At 44.8% G+C, this 18,762-nt stretch overlaps 1 protein-coding gene across 8 annotated transcripts in view; it reads right to left on the bottom strand.

The window, feature by feature from the left end:
* Positions 1–1,841: 1,841 nt before the first annotated feature.
* WNK2 (WNK lysine deficient protein kinase 2) overlaps positions 1,842–18,762 on the bottom strand; it is a 106,530-nt gene continuing 89,609 nt past the window's right edge. For 4 of the 8 annotated variants that reach the window (XM_048957156.1, XM_048957149.1, XM_048957150.1 and 1 more), the window contains 3 exons: positions 18,478–18,522; positions 16,798–17,051; positions 8,768–10,349 (listed from right to left, as the gene is read on the bottom strand). In XM_048957156.1, coding sequence (XP_048813113.1) covers positions 10,002–10,349; positions 16,798–17,051; positions 18,478–18,522 — 647 coding nt within the window. In that variant the 3' untranslated portion in view covers positions 8,768–10,001. Of the gene's footprint in view, positions 3,196–3,981; positions 10,350–16,797; positions 17,052–18,477; positions 18,523–18,762 lie in introns of those variants that run through there. The other 4 variants (XM_048957154.1, XM_048957151.1, XM_048957155.1 and 1 more) reach the window with 4 other exon arrangements.

Raw genomic sequence — 18,762 nt, forward strand, 5'->3', positions numbered from 1 at the left:
TTCCCACAAAGCCTGAACAGCTGACATCACCAGCCACCTCTCCTGGTGGTGATTAACCTCAGATTGATTAACATCTCTGAGGACGTTCCCAGGGACAGACTGAGCATATCCAGATGCCCATACAATAACCCAGAAATTCTTCACTGCAAATTATTCCGAGACTTCAGTGGCTCACGGGAACAGAGGCAGCAGGAAGAACAACCTCTGGGAGTTTGCCCACAACTTAGCTAACAAGAAGGTGGTTTTTGCCTTAACTCTTGTACAACCCAAACCTCACAGCTACATTATTAATAGCAAGATTGCAAGAAGTAGTTTATATACTGTTAAACCCTTGTTTTACACTCAAAGGAGTTTCAGAATAACTGGCAAACACCAAGGAGTCCCATTATACTGGGCATGGCTGCGCCTACAGCAGGTGTGCTGGATTGCTTTCATAGCACCCAGTGCCAAATGGAAGGATTCATTTCTCTGTTCTTACAGTTGTTTTCCCAGGAGGCAGCACAGGCCCTGAGCTGGAAGGACTGGCAGGTGGCATGGAAGAACACTTCCCAAGGGTCAGCATCAGGCAGTGGCTTGCTGGCACATGACAATGCCAGCATGGAGCCCTGGAGCTGCCCAAAAAGTTGGGCCTAGCCCCTATGAAGCATCAGGAGCACTGCAAGCTCCAAAGTAAGGCTGCAGGTACTCAGGATGCGTGGCAATGACCAAGCCTCAGGGCCCCACTGCAGCAAAGGCACAGCCTCCTGCTCACAGCACATGTGGGGCTGCCCATGGGGGGGTCCCAGCCCTGCTAGGAGTGAGCTGTGCTGTCTCAGTCCTTGCTCACATCACGGAGCTGCTGGCACTGGCTCTGAGGCTTCCTTCTTCCGAGCTCCACTGCTAACACACAGTACTGCACCTCACAGTGATCCCTTCCCTTGCCACCTCAAAGTCATCAGCTAAGGCTTAACACTTCAGCACACTGTAATTCAGATTTAACTTTAAATTGTAACACTAGCTTTGCACTGAGCTGACAGGGGCACACTTGCTACTGCTCTGTGAGGAACAGGGGCTGGAGGCAGTAGGGACAGAGCTGCACCTGAGCGCACCCTGAGCAGTGCAAGCACCCCTTACTGCATGAGCAGTAAGTACACGAGCTGCAGCCAGGAATTGAGCAGAAGAAAATGAAATAAAGGTGAATATCCTTTGCAGAAGGGGGCAACAAACATCCTACGTGCTACATCTTTCAGTCCTCATACTAACCCCCGTATTTAATTTGAATACCCACAGATCGTTTTAAAATACTTATCTGGAGATGGGGGGCTCTCAGCTTCTTGAAGTTGTGGCCATGAAGGAGCTCAAGGGTTTGCAGAGGCAGCAGTGGATCCAGGCATCAGAAAGGCAGGGGGAAGCCCTGGGAGGTGGGAGGTTGTGAGCACCTGCCTTGCAGCAAGGAGCCTTCAGGACTGTTCGGGAGCGAAATGCCAGGTGGTGGCAGAGCACAGTGATGCTGCGCTCGATGGCACAGTGCTCACCCCAGAGCAGTACACCAGGCTGTGGCACTGCCATCCCCACACAGAGCCATGGGATGGGGAGCACTCCATGCAGACTGGAGGGACCAGGAACGTGAAGGGAAGGAGCGGTGTGCAGCAAACCCCTGTGTGTCCCCTGCTCCAAAGGGAACAGAACCCTCCTGCGTCAGGAAAGCCGAGAGCAAGCAATACTTAACCAACAGCCCTCAGCACCTGCCTAGCTCTGCTCTCAGCCAGGAGGTTATTTCCATTTCCTTAGACACAGGCAGGACAGGAGGCAACACAGAGCAACACGACGTTAGCACAGACATCTGTTTTGCCACTGGGGCTTCAAATTTTGGATTTCCCAGGCATTTAACAGCACCTTGCTTCACGGTTCCTGAGCTCAGCTGTGCCAGCAGCACACCCAGACCCGGCTCACGGGCAGCCCAGAGCTGAAGTGGTAAGGAAATAGTGACCAGCGGCATCAAAATAAGATTTATTATTTAGAACTGAGAGCTGGAAGAGACAAACATGGCAGATAACAACAAAACAATATGCCAGGCTCCGGATGCGAGAAGGGATGATACGGAAAGGCTCGTGGGCAACTAGAAATTCGTATTTCTCCAGTACCAGAAGCAGAGTGAACAGAACATGGGCTCTGACCCTGCTGAGGGGAAGCCACTGAACTCTGAGTGCACGGCAGTGGGTTGGAAGAGCTTGGGGCCAGAATGCAACAGCGAAAGCAGCACTCCTGCTCCTCGGGGACTGCACTAAAAGCCACTGCTCTACAAAAAAAAAGTTGAGTAGTCCTTTGTAATAAATGATTACTCATGAGATTATTGCTACAAACGGCTCTGTACATCGCCCCAGCCCAGCAGACAGCTGAAGCCTATTGTGAGTGAATCAAGGAAAAGAAATCTCCCACCACCATAATTTTTGCTTGTTGAAGGCACTTGAAAGTCTTTTAAAAATTGCTCCAATTACTGACTCGTCTGCAGAAGGATTTCAGGCTTACATTTAAAATTAGAAGTGACTTGAGAACTGTATTTAACGGTGGCAAGAAAATGCGGCCAGTCTCAAAGAAAAAGAAAGAGCTAAAAAAAAAGGAAACGACAAGTACAAAGTTACTCTCCAGTGAAGTCTCTGCAGGTTTCTTTACTTGATTTAACCAGATTTTAAGTATTCTCTTTACAAAAGAACAGCTCTGACTGCGAGAAATTCAAATGGACTTGGAACTTATCTTTTTTTTTTTTAGTGGAACCTGAATACATGTGCCTAGCTTATTTTTTTGGATAATCTCTTAAATTACAATTAACTGCATGAAACAAAAAGCATTTGAAAGAATGCCTCCTCCTCCTCCTCCCTCTTCTCCAGAAACTGCTCACAGGAACCTGGCTCACAACAGAAGGGAACGATTTGGAACAAAGTCCTTTTCCCCCAAAATAATTTTCCTTTATTTTTTTTTTTTCTTTTTTTTTTTTGCATAACATTTTTGTATTTCCAACTATAAATAAAAAAGGAAAATGATTAGAAAGAAGTTACAAAATTGTGTAGAATGGACCAGAACGGCACAGAATTTCTCACACACGACAAATCATTTCCCATCTTCCTCTTCCTCCTCTTTAGCTGCAGCAGGACCTGGCGCTTGGCACCGGAGCTGCGGGGGCCACGTGTCAGTCGCTGGCGATCGCATTTTCAGAATCTAAAAGACAAAATGGCCACGTGAGATCACAGACCGCAGCGTGCCGAAGGCGCTTCCACGAGAGCCAGTGCAGGCTCTGCACGAGAACAGAACCCGAAATCCTCAGAGAGCATCACGTGTGCCGTACTGAGAACGTGGCAGCATAAACATTCCTAAAGCCCTTTGTCAGAGCCCAGAGCCTGCTGCTGCAGAACCAGAGCACCTCACCCATTCCTTCAGAGCAAGGCACCCCTCTGGGGGCAGGAGGCTACGCAGCGTCCGGGGCTCACAATGGACTTGGAAGGGAACGTACTGAGCACCAGGTGGGAGAAAGCAGCAGCTCAGGGCCAGCGCACGGCCTGCTGCTGTGCACCCACTGCACCGTGTCATCACCAGCATCCTTCACTCTACATCCCAGCAACACGCACACCGGTTATTGGGTCTGCAAGCACATACATTTTTATACAGCATAAAGCTTGCTAGATTCTTCCAGAAAAAAATGCAGTGAGTACTTCAGGGCAGAAGGGAGTACATGGGACATGGGGGAAAAGCATGCAGTGCAAACAGTCTGTGTTTGGCATAGCTCCTGGGGGATTCCCTGTTTTGGGCTTTGCTCTCATTAACTGCAGCCCCAGTTTTCTCCCTCCCATCTTTCTTGCTCTGCCTGTTCATAGGAAGAATTGCTTTAAAGGAAGTAAAGCTGTAGGAAGAATTGCTTTAAAGGAAGTAAAGCTGTCTTGGTTGCCATCCTTCCACAAGCTACTGCTCAACATCAGTTCTGCACGTTCACCTGCAAACCTGGAAACCACCACAGTTCTCAGCATCTGCCCACTAATAACAACTAGTATTGGGCACAGGAGAAATGAAATGAGCCAAAATTTATGATCTCCAGGTAACAGGGAAAAACCTTAAGGTAGCAATGGGACATATCCCAAACACATATACAGCAGGTCAGCCATCAAGCCAGAATCAGAGCGAGTTCTGCAGGTTCCTGCCTCTTGATAGAAACTCTCACAGATACTCAGCCCATGTCCCAGTGGACAACTTCTTAGCTTCTTATTCTGAAGGCAGCCTGAGCTTTTGGTCAAAAACTGAACTGCCCTCTCCACAGCACTAAAGGCATCACTGAATTCAGTTACACACAACATTTTCTGTGTTGGAGAAAAGGATGGGAAAAACTGCGCCTTGTGTCTTGTAGCTGCTGACCAGAGGGTAGGAAACAAACACTAAGAAACGTTGTTAGGCGTGCTATATCTGGTTTGATCAACAATAACTGAATGCTGAAGAAGTTTCTAACTTATTTACAAAGTAACTCAAAAATCCCCACCAAACTACAACACAGAAGTAAATACTTTTTATAGGCCTTCAGAGGGAAAAGAAAGTTCTACCTTTTCCTTCTGCCTTGTAGGAAGGCTGTCAATGGGCAGCTGCAGCAGTGCGCTGAACGTATGCTGCGCATCCATTCGGGGCGCGACACTGAAGTGTAAACTGAGTGCTCCTTCCTCCACAGAATTCAAAAAGAAACCTCTACAGACAAGAATTCCCTCCACTCACAAGAATTCCACCATTACAGCACATCCCTAATCACACCAGGCCTTATTTTGTACATGGCTTCTCCACACTTAGCAAGAAAAATCTAAAGTTTAGTAAGTCTGTGTATATAAAAGTGAAGGCTTGAATTATGCACCCTCTAGACTTCTCATGGGGGAGTTACTTCAGGGGGGAAGCTTTACAGTCAAATATAGATCCAAGCATATGTAACAGCAATCCTGATAGCAGGCTATCACTTTGGATGGAAAAAATATAACAGAAGGGACTGCACACTACAACAAGAAGTTGCTGCCTTCTGGAATGAGCCTTCCAGATGAATCAGTTACAGGTACTCTATTTAGTGACACAGCTATCATCAGCACCACAGTACGTCCAAGTCCCTTTGAGCAAGAAATTCTTTCAAAATGCAAATTTGTAACCTGACAGCTCCTAAAATCTGTTTTATTACGGTGCACTTCTGCAACTTATCTGCATTAGTAACAGATCACAGAGCCAAGGCCGGCACAAAGCCTTCCTGCTGCACACACAGGAAAAACAGACCTTAGGAAAAAGCAAGTCCTGCTCAGGCAGACCTCACCAGCTCGTCAGCCACAACACGGTCTGCATGTGCTCAACAGTTAGTTTCAGCAATATAGACAGGAAGATAATTGCATTTACCAGGCTCATTCAAGAGAAGCGCAGCAATCAGCACAGCAGTCAGCCTGCACAAATACCCAGCTGAATCTCAGCTCACATCTGCATTGGTACAGCTGCATAAGCAAAAGTCAACCCCATAAAAACACACGCACACAAAAAGAAAAAACGGACAAAAAATAACCCGTATTCGATTCAATAAATACCCATGTCAAGAGATCCCATGTGGTTATGCTTTTGCCATTTTATAAATTCAATCCTATAGCAAGAGAGTCACCCATCCGTGACAATGGGACTCAACTTGTGATAGTCTCTGATTCTGTGGCCTCTGCAGAGATGTCAGAGATTCAGCAGGCACACCTCTGCTGCACAGCCATCGTTTCCACAAACATCACCACAAATCAGGGATTGAGAGAGGAACCAGAACACAAACAATTTCACAAAGGAATTAAACGGTCACAAACTACTGCATCTCCAAGCCAACACTGTCAACCACATTACTGAAATTCAGGCGGGGGTCCTCGCAGCAATGCAGAAAACGAAGCAGGTTTTTGCCATATTATCTAACTTCTGAGATGCCAACCTTGCTCAAAAGTCATGAAATCTTTGCCATTTTTCAGGCAGGACAAGGAAAGCTATGCTGAGGTCAAGTAATTTCAGAATGAAGACTTCTATTCAAAACTCTCCAGGGCTGACTTTCAAAGAATGAAGAAGGATGCATTTACCACTCAAGCAGTGCCCATATCAAACTCATGCTTATTGAACAAAGCCAACATGAACACTCTGAACGCTAAGTCTATGGGGAAAATCTCACTGTTCTCCGAACTGAAAGCACTGCACTAGGAAAACCACAAAAACACTTCAAGGGAAAAAGCAGCTACTGAAAAAGCCAAGTTAACCTCACGAATGACACAAAGGTATTAGTGACTTTCTTCCCCAAATATCAAATGGCAAAACCCACATCTTGATTAAGAAGTTCATTTCAGACATACTGGCATTTAGCACTACTGCCTCTTTCCAAAGAGGAATCAATTTGCAGGAGCGCACAGACTGCCACGCTTGGCCAGACAACCAGCCCATTCAGTTCAACAGCCCATTTTTGATAACCATCAATGTCAAATATCTCAGAGAAAAATGAAAGAAGCTGTGCCAGACAGTGATGGAAGAGGGGTAGGTGTAAAGTAACACCTGAGTAATATTAACTCTAAGTTACAGAATGAGACCATGGTTACACAGGGCAAGTTTTCACATCAGCTGTTGAACACACGGGCCAGGGAGGCTGAGCCGGGGTGAACAACGAACCTTGAAGGGTGCAGGATCCCCTCCCATGCTGCCCTGCAATGATGCACTCTCGACATCAGACCAGTCGCACTCCATTTCCTTACTACCAGGTGTGTGACTCAGCAGCAGGAAGTCCTCTTTCAATATCTTGTCCCTCCACCAATGCTGCAGCACCAGCCCTGTGGTGCCTCCTGCTCCAGGCTAAGGCTGGATGACAGGGCTCAGCACAAGTTGGTTAAATCCAGCAAAATGCACAGATCACTGGGAGCCAGCCCTGCTGCCTGTGCAGCGCCGATGCTGGCTGTGCAAACACCTTTTGCTTTCCGAAGGCTTCATATAAAGCACGGGCACATAGCTAACAGTCAAGTACTTGCCCACTGGTCCAATTTAAGTGGACTTCTTAGGAACATAGCTCAGTTTTTAAGAAACAAAAACTGTTTCTTAAAACACAAGAAAGACATCCAATGACCAGCAGCTCCCTGGAGCAGGGCATTCTCTTTTTCCAAAGGTGCAGGCAAAGCACCTTTGCTCACATTTTTCTCAAGAAGTTGCCCAATTTGTTCCATCCCAAGTCATTTGCTTAATTGCTATCAAGGCCCAAAGCTCCTTTCAGCATGATCAGGGACAACAAAACATAGCTGGAAGTTCACAGCCTAAAGAACTGAAGCCAAGATGGCTATCACAAAATTCAAGTCATGAACACTGAAATGAAAGCATCAACCTCTGGCCCCACCGCCAGCTAAAAGCAGCCCACTTAGGAAAGCAGGCACTAAAAAGCTGAAAGCTTCATTTTAAAAGTGAAAGTGAACACGGTTAGCTCTGGACCAAACCTGGCACCAGGCAGCCCCACGAGCTCCCACAGCTTTGGCCATGCTTGGGTGGCAGGCTCTGATGACCAGCAGCACAGGGCTGGCACCTGACACGCACGCAGCACCCACAGCAGAACTGCACGTCAGATGTGCAGAAGCACAGAAGCAGAAGTACCAGACCTCTCCCTGCACAGCCCTTCCTCATTTCTACTGCAGCCTACACCGACATCAGTGACTGCCAAGAGTGTGCAAGCAGCACAAACTTGTATTGGGGCCAAGTATCTTCGATGCCCTCCCTCACATTTAAATTATGCCAGGCTCATGCTAATGGGGCTTCCCTGGTACTGGCAGTGTGGGATGTGCACGGTCCAAACGCCTCATTTACCACCTACCCAACTGCAGTATTGCTGGCAGTACGAATGAGATGCTAAAGATACCATCTCCTAAAATAACCCATTTAATGTTCTGGCCCGGCCTGCTTTGCAGCAGCGGAGCACCAGAAATGCTGCAGCAGCAGCGAGGTTCTGTGGGGTGGCACTACAGCTCTTCTGGAGCACCACTGCACGTCTACAGCTGCAAGAGATGGGATGCAGCCCTGGGCAGGCACCGAGGAGCAGTGGAGGCACGGCATCTAATCCTTTGCACAGAAGGCTGGAAAACAGGCGCAGTTACCTGGGAGAGCGGGGAATGGACACGCTTCTGTTTTCAGAAAAACACTGGGTTTTTCACACAGTTTTCAAGCACAAAATGTTTATTTTTTCTTCTTTTTAATCTATACAATTTCTTGGGGCTTTTAGTGCCGCTGACTCTGTCAGTGTACAAGGGATGGACTATACAACAGGCAATAGCGACAAACTGTAGGATTCAGTGCAAGCCGAAGGAAAACTGGTGTGAGAACATATTTTCCATGTTTGCTCATGAAGCATACAGACATGAATCTAAAAAACCCAAACAAATTAAAGATACATGTTACAGAGAACAGAAATCTCTTACTACAGTAAGTATTTTGCCCAGGCAGAAGACTCTGCATAATTGTCTATAAAACTCAATTCTAACTGAATTGATGGAATAATATATTCAAAGGGTACAAACAAAATAATTTAGACAGAATAATGCTCGAAGTACAATAGAACTATACAATTCACAGCTCGGCAGCACAAGACATCTCTGCCCGTCAGACAGTAAAGAATGTCATTGCAGTAGAGATACAGAGCAAGGCGCCTTCAGATTTGGCCGCTCGTTTGGCTCCCTGTGCCTGAAGGGATGGCCCTTAGTGCCGTCCATAGAAGTGGAACTTACCATCAGCAAATCAGTGTCAGTGGTTACCTTGTGCCTTTAGACTGAGAGGTGCAGATGCAGACTCTAAGCACAGTAAAAGAGGCAAAAAGCAACCCGCAAACAGGAGAGAGGTGTCCGAGCCGCCTACGGTGCAAACTTGATTAAAAAAAAAAAAAAAGAAAAGAAAAAGGAAAAAAGATTCAAATGAAAGGTGGTGAGATTCCAAAGCTGAAGCATTCATTGCTCACAGAGGAAAAAAGAAAAATAATAGCTTCACATTTTTATTCCATTTCAATGTGAATTCTGTTAGCACTTGAGTGGCAAAGCACGTTCTTAGCCTCTGTTTTGGAACTGAAGGCAGAGCACATGTGTGTACTTACATGGCTCCGACAGCGACCTGCGGACGTGCTCCTGCAACCCAGATTTCCATCAGGCTTCTCACTTAGGAACACGCATAGATTTGTAATTTAACTAAATTATAAAAGCCCGGCAGGGAAAGAAAATGTAATCCAATTGGCTACTGTGGTCTGGAAGAAAGCAGAACTCGTGCGTCCGCTACAGCAGCGGCTGCAACCTGCAGCGGCTTTAGCAAAGGCTGTAAGGAATGGATTGCACTGCCCGAAGCTATTATCTGTTCTTATACACAGCTCACTAGGATCACTCTGTCAATGCTCCTATTTGCAAATGTGCATTTCACTACTCCTTGTACAAACACAATAAATTTCCATCAGTATCTCAAACAAACTTCACCTCACTTTTTTTTTTTTTTAAAGCCTCGGAAATGAAAATTCAACACATCAGTTAAAATTAAAGCATTTACAGCAGAATGAAACTGATGACGAGCTTCGACTGTAAACCTTCAGTATCTTTGCAAAGAAAAAGAACTTTACTCACAAGCAAATCATAAATAAAATACACCTTTCAAATATTTTTACATCTCTTTCCAGCTGGAACTGAAAAGCTGATATTCAAGGCACTGTACTCCTGCAGGTTAGTACAATTTCTAGTCATCGATTCAAGTACATCAACTTCAAGGCTTGCAAGTGTAAAACATCAGAACACAACATAATAAAGTGTCTTCAGCAATGACATATATGCAGATATTGCCGTAACAAACAAACGACCTGTTGCGAAACCCATCACAGTGATTGCTGGATGCGGTGTATGGCTGTGTAGGCTGGCAGGCCCGCTGCGGACCCGCGCCTCTCTGACACATATGGCATCTACAGATGGACACGAGGTCGCTATCACCGTCACCTATCAGAGCCCGCTGAGCTATGTCAGTCTCACACGTGGGCCGGGCGGGTCGGCCGCAGGCTGCTGCAGTGGCACAGGGTACATCTGCAAGCAAGCTTTGCCGAGAGCCGAGAAATGAGCAACGCTCTGCCCTCCTACCAGCCCTGGCCGTGCTGCCGGCCCCGACCACTGCACTCCGTAAAGCGGCGTAGGGAAAACTCCTCCGTACTGACAAAGAGGCATCGCATAGGGTGTTACTGTGCCAGAAGGGGTAGTACCTGGCATAGGCACTGGCATGGATGGCGAAACTCCAGGAGTTAGCGCAGACATGGGACAAGACACTGGAACAATGCACCTTTTCCCCAATCCTGTTCTGACTGAATTAACCTACAAAAAGAAAAATAAAAAAGCATGGCTATTAAGTGTCTATCTTCCCACCCGTGGGACGCAGGGGTGGCATGCACAGGAGGACAGCCCAGCTCTTGGCCTCCTCACACCTCTTACTTGTATTCTTTTTTGGAAATTAATAGCAAAGGTTGACACAGGGAAGGATGTCTCAGTATAATCTTACTGTTTAAGGAATCAGGAAACATTACTGGGCAGGTAAGAATGTAATGCCGCAAAATCCCTGGAAAAGCTTTAACGTGCAAAGTAATCCCCCTGTTGTCCCTCAGCGCTACTGCATCTTGCGTGCAGAAGTAAATAAATAAAGCCAAATGCAGAATGAAACCAAATCTCACTGTACTTCTTACAGCCCTTCAAACCTTTAGCACATTATTGCTGTAGAAAGCTGTTCATGCTGGGCCGTTCGCCCAAGCACAACCAAGGGCAGCAAAGAAGGGAAGACATTGTGTAGAGGTTCACTACCCAGCACTGGGGCTGTGGGATCAAGTCAGGTAAACCAGAAGGACTCAGCAGGAGCTGACCCTGCCCAGGGGCTGCTGGAGCCAGTCCTGCTATTTTGCTGAGATTCAATTAGCATTCACTTCAATTACTCTGTTTTTGCATGCTAAGCTCAGAGAAAGAGCTCTGTCTTCCTAAACATGAGGATGGCAGGGGCACCCGAATTACACGCTTCATAATGCACAATGCCACAGAAACAATAATTATACAAAACGCTGCCTGGTCTCAATCTGGATGAGATTTACAGTACTTCTTTGCTTTTTAAACTTCACATAATTTGCAACTCCCTGCCATGGGTCTCATCAAGCCAGCACCTATTCACGACACAAGAAAAAACAATACTCTCACTTTGGGAGTGTCCCATTAATACCAAAAATATTTCACATCAAACAACAGAATTAGCACAAAGGTGAAAATTAAGAGGAAACGAATATATGTATAGAAGCGAGTGGAATGCTTACTCTAGATTCTGGTTTTAGTCTCTCAGTTAAAAACAGAAATGACAATGGCACTCTGATGCACTGCTCTGGGGTGCTCACCTGTGCTCCAGAGCAAATTTTAGAAGCACACAAACATCCAGTGCCTTCCACTGCTTTTCTAATTTCTGATCTGAAATGTGAATGCGATGGCAAACGTCAAAGTAAGAAATAGCTACTTTGGTACAATGAATTTAAAATCATTCATCCATAAAGATTCACCAAAACTAACAGCAGAGAGCAAAGACCAACAAACGGAGCGACTGAGGACGTGCACATTTACACAACATGACGACTTCTGATGGCTGTTCTTAGAACCACGCTTGGCATCCTCAGAGTGATGGTTTTCATCTTGCTAGATGGTTGTGAGTGAAGTGGCTGACCAAGAACGCCGGTAGAGGTACTGAGCTTATATAGGGAGTCTCTTCTAAAAGCAATGGGCTTATCAAGCAGCACTGAAAACGCAAGATGACGTTTTAGCAAGTTTAAAACTTATACAACTGAAAAAAGCCTTCTTTTCAGATCTTTTCAAATGCTGAGTAATCTACTTCTTTACCCGATTTATGCTGCTTTACCGTTCCTTGCTCAGCTAATCAACTCAGTAAAGCAGCGGCTATATTTAAGGCCACGCATGTCAGTCAGGAATAAATGCCATCGTGTTGCAAACCTAAACGTTCCACATACACATTGAAACCTGTTTGTATGATGACAAAGGCACGTTCACAATGTAAGGTTGCACCCTCCACCTTGTGGCACACTTTGAACAAGCAAACCCATGCTGTGAGCAACAAAGACAGCCAGCCCATGACTCCCCCTGTACTGCAGCCCCTTAAACAAACTCATTTTTCAAACCACAATCTTTGGACAACCAACAAATCAACACCGACGGAGGCTGAAACCCTTCCTCCTGCACACAAAAATTGACTGGAATATTGAGATAAGCAAGCAGTGGTACAGTCCTCAAAACAGAACTGGATTGCCCAGCTGCAGCAAAGCCACGGAGACTGCAAGGCACCTTGCTGACAAAATTTGTAATGAAGTTATCTTGGGAATTGAAAGCAAGGGGCACAAGATCTGAATCCCATACCAACTCAAAGAGCCCATGTTTAGAGCACGCTGAAAACAGATGTAAAAACAGCCTGCGCTCATACAGGACCAGTGGCTTCTGCTTGTTTGTTTTTAATCCTCTAGTTCTCCAGTTGGTTCTTATCCCTCCTTTTTCAGTGTACCAAAAGTTAAGAGGTGTTACTGAAGATTTGTGTTTCTGATCTTCAAGCTTCCAGAAAGCTGCTCTGACATTCAGAGCTAGCAGGCAGCATTGATCAGCTTCAATCAAGCACAGATGCATCGTATTTGTAGCATTCTTTCAACACAATGGACGTGGAAGACACAGCCAAAGGTGATAACAGTCCTGTTCCATTCTCACACCTGCAGCTATCTCCACAGCGCCCGCTTCCCAGGCAGGCGGCTCATTAAAATGAGGATGCACTAAGTGCAAACAGATGTGCAGTGATTACTAATAGTGCCTACACCACCACACACGTCAGCAGCTGGCACGGACTGCCATAGATACAACCATATCACAGACTCAGAGCATGTTTACAGCTTTTCTTTTTTGGTAATAATTTTTCTTTAATGTCCATGCAGTCGTGTAATGGTACAAAGGGACAAAACACGTTTGCTACACTCCTCGTTCCCAGACATCTTCACACAACACCTGTAGCCACACAATATCCAGTGCTTTTTACACAGAAAGCAGCTCACGGTCCTAGATATAATCCCTGCAGTGGTAACCACAATTACTTGTAAGAAAGGATCACTGCATAACGCCTTCAACATGGATAAGCATGAGGGAAATTGCTATTTTCAGGCAGATTGACTTAATTCTGCCTACTGTCTCCTACTCCCCTTTCACATTACTGACAGTAAGAATCCCTGCATATTTCCACGTTTAAATAAAACCTCTGAAAAGGAACATTTCATTGCTCTAGTAACGAAACTGGAAGCCTCAAGGTTTCCCCACAAGCTTCTAATATGCATTAATGGAGATTTGCAGCCAAACAAACTGGCTTTTTTTTTTTTTCCCTGATGGAATTGTTGCTTTCACAGAAACAAAGCAGAATTTCAAGTCCACCTTTGCACCCAAATTATTGCTTCCTATACCTGTGACAATAAAAAGGAAGAGAATAAAACCCCCAAGTCTTTAGGCAGCTTAGTGAATACCTAACTTCAAGATTTCACTTCTGTGCTTTCAACCTTAAAAGCAGCCTTCATTTAATTTAAAAAGACATTGATAACACATTGTATTCACACACCAAGCAGATTTGCTGCTGCTGGCTAGAAGCATCTTAGAATAATAGAATCCTTAGGGTTAAAAAAGATCTCTAAGGTCATCAAAAGTCCAACTATTAAGCCATCACCAACACGTCCACTGAAAGGGCATCTTGAAAGGAGGTGGGGGGAAAATAAATACCTGTTTTCAGGATGAAAGAGAAGACTTGAAATGAGCCAAACTAGCTTATATATAAATAGCAATCTGCAGACAGCAAGAGAGTATTAAAATACTAATACCCTTAGCAATGAATTATTGCAATTTTATCTGTGGGAAAAAATGGACACAAAGAAGAGAGCCATCTGGTTTGATGTCTTCTTTGTCACACCTTGTATGGACTGCACCCCAGGAGGATGCTCACTGGCTGTGTGGAAGAGCTCAACAGCTCCTACTCCTGCCTAAAAACTCTTCAAGGAGACACTTTCCAATCCCATAACCTCCAAAGGAATTCAGAAATGCCTACATTTCCAATTAGTACAACGGGCCAATGTTAGCTTCTCTCACAACAAAATACTTGGTTGGACTATGAGACAGCTGGCCCTACCACTTTCCTGCTGGTTTGTTCCAGTGCTTCATCATTGGCTCTATCAAAGATAAAAAGAATGATAAGCATCACCATGCTTCCAATCTATCTAGCTTTTATTTCCAACATAAATCCTTATTAAAAATTTCTCTGATGAGCTGGGAATCTGTTTAGTGCTCCTTAGTTCTTTTATTGCAAAGGTAATCTTGCATTTAATCAAAAAAGACAAGAAGATGGTGTTAACAGATGGTCTGAAGAAGTACAGCCTGAGCTTTATATGCTCCCTGTTAGAAAGCTGTTTTTTTTCAGTCCTTTGTGATTTCTTGAGTGCTTTTTGTCTAATACCATTTTGAAGTGTGGATTCCATACTGATTTATTGCAAGTACAACATCTCCCCATATAACTCCAAGAACTGGTGTCACTGGGTCACTCTCCTGGCTGCCCAGGCTAAGTATCCTCTCTGCTTCCTCCCTCTCCTCCTGGCTGTTTTTCCTCCCAGCATCATGAAGCATTATTCTTCCTTCACTTCAGAATCCCTTTAAGGTGAATCTGAAAAGGTACTCAACTTCTACAGCAGCCCTCACACAGCTTTAAAAGGCTCCTTCATCACATTTGTGGCCCTGCTTTCTGCTTCCTATGGCCCAGGAGGCTGGGTGGATGCAGCACAGTGGCAGCTCCTGCTCCCGGCACAGGGAACGCAATTCAGCAGTGCTGGTCAATACTGGAAGGCCTGAAGTAGCCTGCGGCATGCCGTGCCACTCCTGTGTCCAAAACACCCTAACAACCCTAAAACAGGAGCCATCCACATTTACATCTCTTCTGCAGCTCACATCCCCACTAGGACTGGTGCATGAAGTCACCTGCCACCAGCTGGCACAGAGCTCTCAGTCCCCAGCTATGAGTGTTCCAAGCACCAAGTGTCAATGTGAAGAAGTGCAGGGAATCCCAACCTTTCTATCTTCTTAGTCAATGATCCAAGTTACTTCAGCCTTGGTAAATCCTTGGAACAGACATATTCTAAAAAAACCAACCCTCTAAAACCCAGCATGTTAAGACAGCACATGGCAGAAGGTAAAATTAATCTTAAATTGATGTTTACATCATTAAGATAAGAAGACTCCCCCACATCTCTTTTCCAGAGTTGCAAGCAGGCAGAGCACCCCCACCAGATCCTTCTGGCTACCACAGGAGCCTCACGGAAAAGACAACGAGATGTGAAAAGCACATCAAAGAGAGTAAGTGACAACAAAGGAACAGAGCTTGTGCCCTCACCATGGCTTCCTAGAGCATCTCCAGAAACCTTCTATTTGTGTTTACTGGCACCTTCATGACTTGTTTTCTGAGAACTAACGGGGTCTTGACGTCACTTCTACTCCAGAACACGTTTATGCTGTTTAAACCATCACTGTGGAGAGGGATTATTTACTCTCCAGCTTTTGTTCATTAATGGCCGCTATGAATCGATACAAAACTGCTTAATAAGCTCACACAAGTGCTTTTCCCTGTGAAGTCAGTGATCTACAGAGACCAACAGGTACAAAAACAGACACATCAGCAAGTTCCTGCTTCAGCAGGTCCCACCTGAACAGTGACTGAGCTGCCACTGCTGCATCCAAGCCTCTTCCCTCCTACATGCCAAAAAAGCAATGGTTTTCTACCCAGGTCCAGTTATCTTGTTTTTAAGGGATTACCACAGAGTCCTTCACTAGTTTTACTCTCGCAATTTCTTTGCCTTTAAAATTAATGTTTTCCTCTATTTGGCTCAATTTCCACTCTTCCAAAAGAAAAAAGAATCCAGCAAAAATAATTAGTTGAGGAACCATCAGTCCGTGAGAATGAGAAAGGGATCTGGAAAACCAGACCAGGGTGGGAGAGAATTCTGAACTGGGATTCTGGCTGTGTCCTCAACACTGTCATGCAGTCACACAAACAAGCACTGAACGCTGACACAGACACAGACACACACCATGGTACTGTTTGCCTGCTACGGAAAATAAGAGAGGACAAATGGGGCACCACTGAGTCTGGCTTCGTTGCACTTCACTTCCACGGAATTCCTGAGATGGCATTTCTATGAGGCAAAGGGCCTTACAGATGCACAAGATTAGTACTGCACAGTGCAGGATATCAAGCAAGGGTCAGAACAACACTGAGCAGTGCCCTGTCTTGGCGCAGTACCTGCAATGCTTGTGCTAAGATAAAAGCTTGCTGCCAACAGGCCACTAGCCCAGGCACTGCCTGCCTGAGGAAGATTCATGTTAAACATCAAAAAGCAGAAAATGTTAGCAATAATAAAAACTGAAGTCAATGTACGGTTAGTGGTATTAAGTATTGCTGCATGTTACTGTTAATGAGCAGTTTGCAATTTAAAAATATATATTTTAAAGTATATATATTGCAGCCCGTATAGCTCCCAAAATTATTCCAAAAGACAATTTAAAAAAACCAACAAAACTGTTTTAGTACTTAATGAAAAGAGTTGGACATTTATACGAAGCAGCTATCTGAAGTAATTTAGTTTATGTCCTCCTCCAAATCTGGGTTCTGCAAAGGCTGTCAGACACATAGCAAAAGGAACGTTCTTCAAGGAGCGCCACTTACTCCACATGTCTCATTCTGTGTTTGCATGGGATTTGCCTTTGGCTCCATGTCCTGCCTTTTTTGGTTCTGCTTCAGTTGGTTTAAAGAAGGTTTTGCCTGTGCAGCTCCAACAGTTTTGCTTGTCCACTGGTCAACCAGCTTGTGAAGATCATCGGTGAACGTTCCCTTCTTGTTGTTACTGTTGTTGGCCTGAACCTGCAGAGTTGATTGCGGAAGGGGCTCAGGACACGTTACAAGACTGTTTGTAGAGGATCCTGGAAAATCACACACAAAGAAAGTTGACAATGGCGTCTCCATTTCACCACTTATCTGCTCACATAGCTTCCCACACACTGCAATTCAAACAGTGGCTTTCCTGACTTTGCCCTCCCCCTCCTTTCTACAGAACACCTTTGCTTAAAGAAATGGTCCAAGTCCACTGGTCCAAATGCGTTCAGATTATGTCTCATTGTGTTACCTGCCCAGAACTTCTCTCAACTGAAATTCACGACCAAGAGAGAAGGACTAAATGCACAGAGGCACCCCCAGTGCCACCGACACTGCCAGGCTTGCAAAGTCTCTCCGTAGAAGACTGCCATGGGTATGTTACTTGCTGCAGCTTCATGCGTTTTAAAAATGTATTTTATTTGCATAAGTGTTCTGCCCTCCTGGAAAAATTTAATTAGCACACAGGTTAAGAGTACAGTTGGCCTCAATGTCTCAAAGGCTCCAGGACCCACAGGCTCCCTCTGCCATCTTGACATTTTGGGAGAAAAAAAACATTATGTGAAGAAGAAAAAGGAGAAAGGAGGCCATAAGTGGGCATGTGAGTTTCTGACACAGAGATACAGAACTTCTGGGACAGATGAAGGCGGATGGGAAGAGCACTAACAGAAACTGAATTTTATAGGCTTGCATGTCTCTAGGAAGAGATCTGTCTATTTATCTGTTGGTAACTACAAGTCTGACACAGCAAGACCGGCAGAAAACTGGAAGAAAGTTTCTACAAACAGATTTACTGTATCTAAATATTTTAAATAAGACCATCTCTCCAAGCAAAAAGTTCATGGAACTGCAGTAAAATTGTTACAGAAGCAAACACAAATATTCAGTTTTCCATTTTCTGCTAATGAGCTACCAGTCAATGAAACTGAATAAACTAAGTATTCCTACGGTCATATAAAATACATTAATAGCCTTTAAACGATCATGCATTCAACCTGCAACACAACTTGTAAGTGAACACTGCTCATTTCCTTTTCCTTTTCTCGGGGGAAAGGGACCAGTGAGAAAATAAGTACTTGGACAGGAAAGCTCTTCAATTACTGCTACATTTCATGCATCTCCACAGGAACAAGAGAGTTTTAAGCTATAAATTCCTCCAGCAAAAAACTGCAGTCATATAAAAGTGTGTATTTAAGGGAAACAAACACACACTCCAGTTTTCTGGCAGCATGCGTGCACAATCTCACACACAAAGAATACCACGACTGTCTTGCAGCATGCGTAGATCCCAAACATCACAGCGCATGCATTATTAGGAAAGTATCACAACTTAGATAGTCTAATTTCATACCAGTATAAGTGCATCAGCTCTATTCATTAAACAACTAGCTTTTAGTAAAAAGAAAAAAGAAAACTCAAAGAAAAAGCATCCCATGCCATGAAGGAAATACTGAGAAACAAAAATGGGATAGTTACTACTACTGTGATCTTTGCCTAGACATAGTCGTTTCAAGGTGGACCCTACAAGGTAAAACAATACAAGACATACAGAATTAGGTAAGACTGAACATAACAAATCTGACGGACAAGCTTCTGTACTTTTAAGCAATCAGAGAGTAGTTATTATGCAAGAAAGGACAGACAAAGTCAGCAGTTCAGGTGAGTAAAGGAAGTCTAAGTAACTGGACAGCTCAAACCTTTATTAATGTGCAGCCATTCAGAAGCTTTGAGAGGTACAATAGCATGCCAAAAGCAAGGTCC

The sequence above is a fragment of the Lagopus muta genome, chromosome 11 (genome assembly GCF_023343835.1).
Source record: "Lagopus muta isolate bLagMut1 chromosome 11, bLagMut1 primary, whole genome shotgun sequence".
Lineage (NCBI taxonomy): Eukaryota > Metazoa > Chordata > Aves > Galliformes > Phasianidae > Lagopus > Lagopus muta.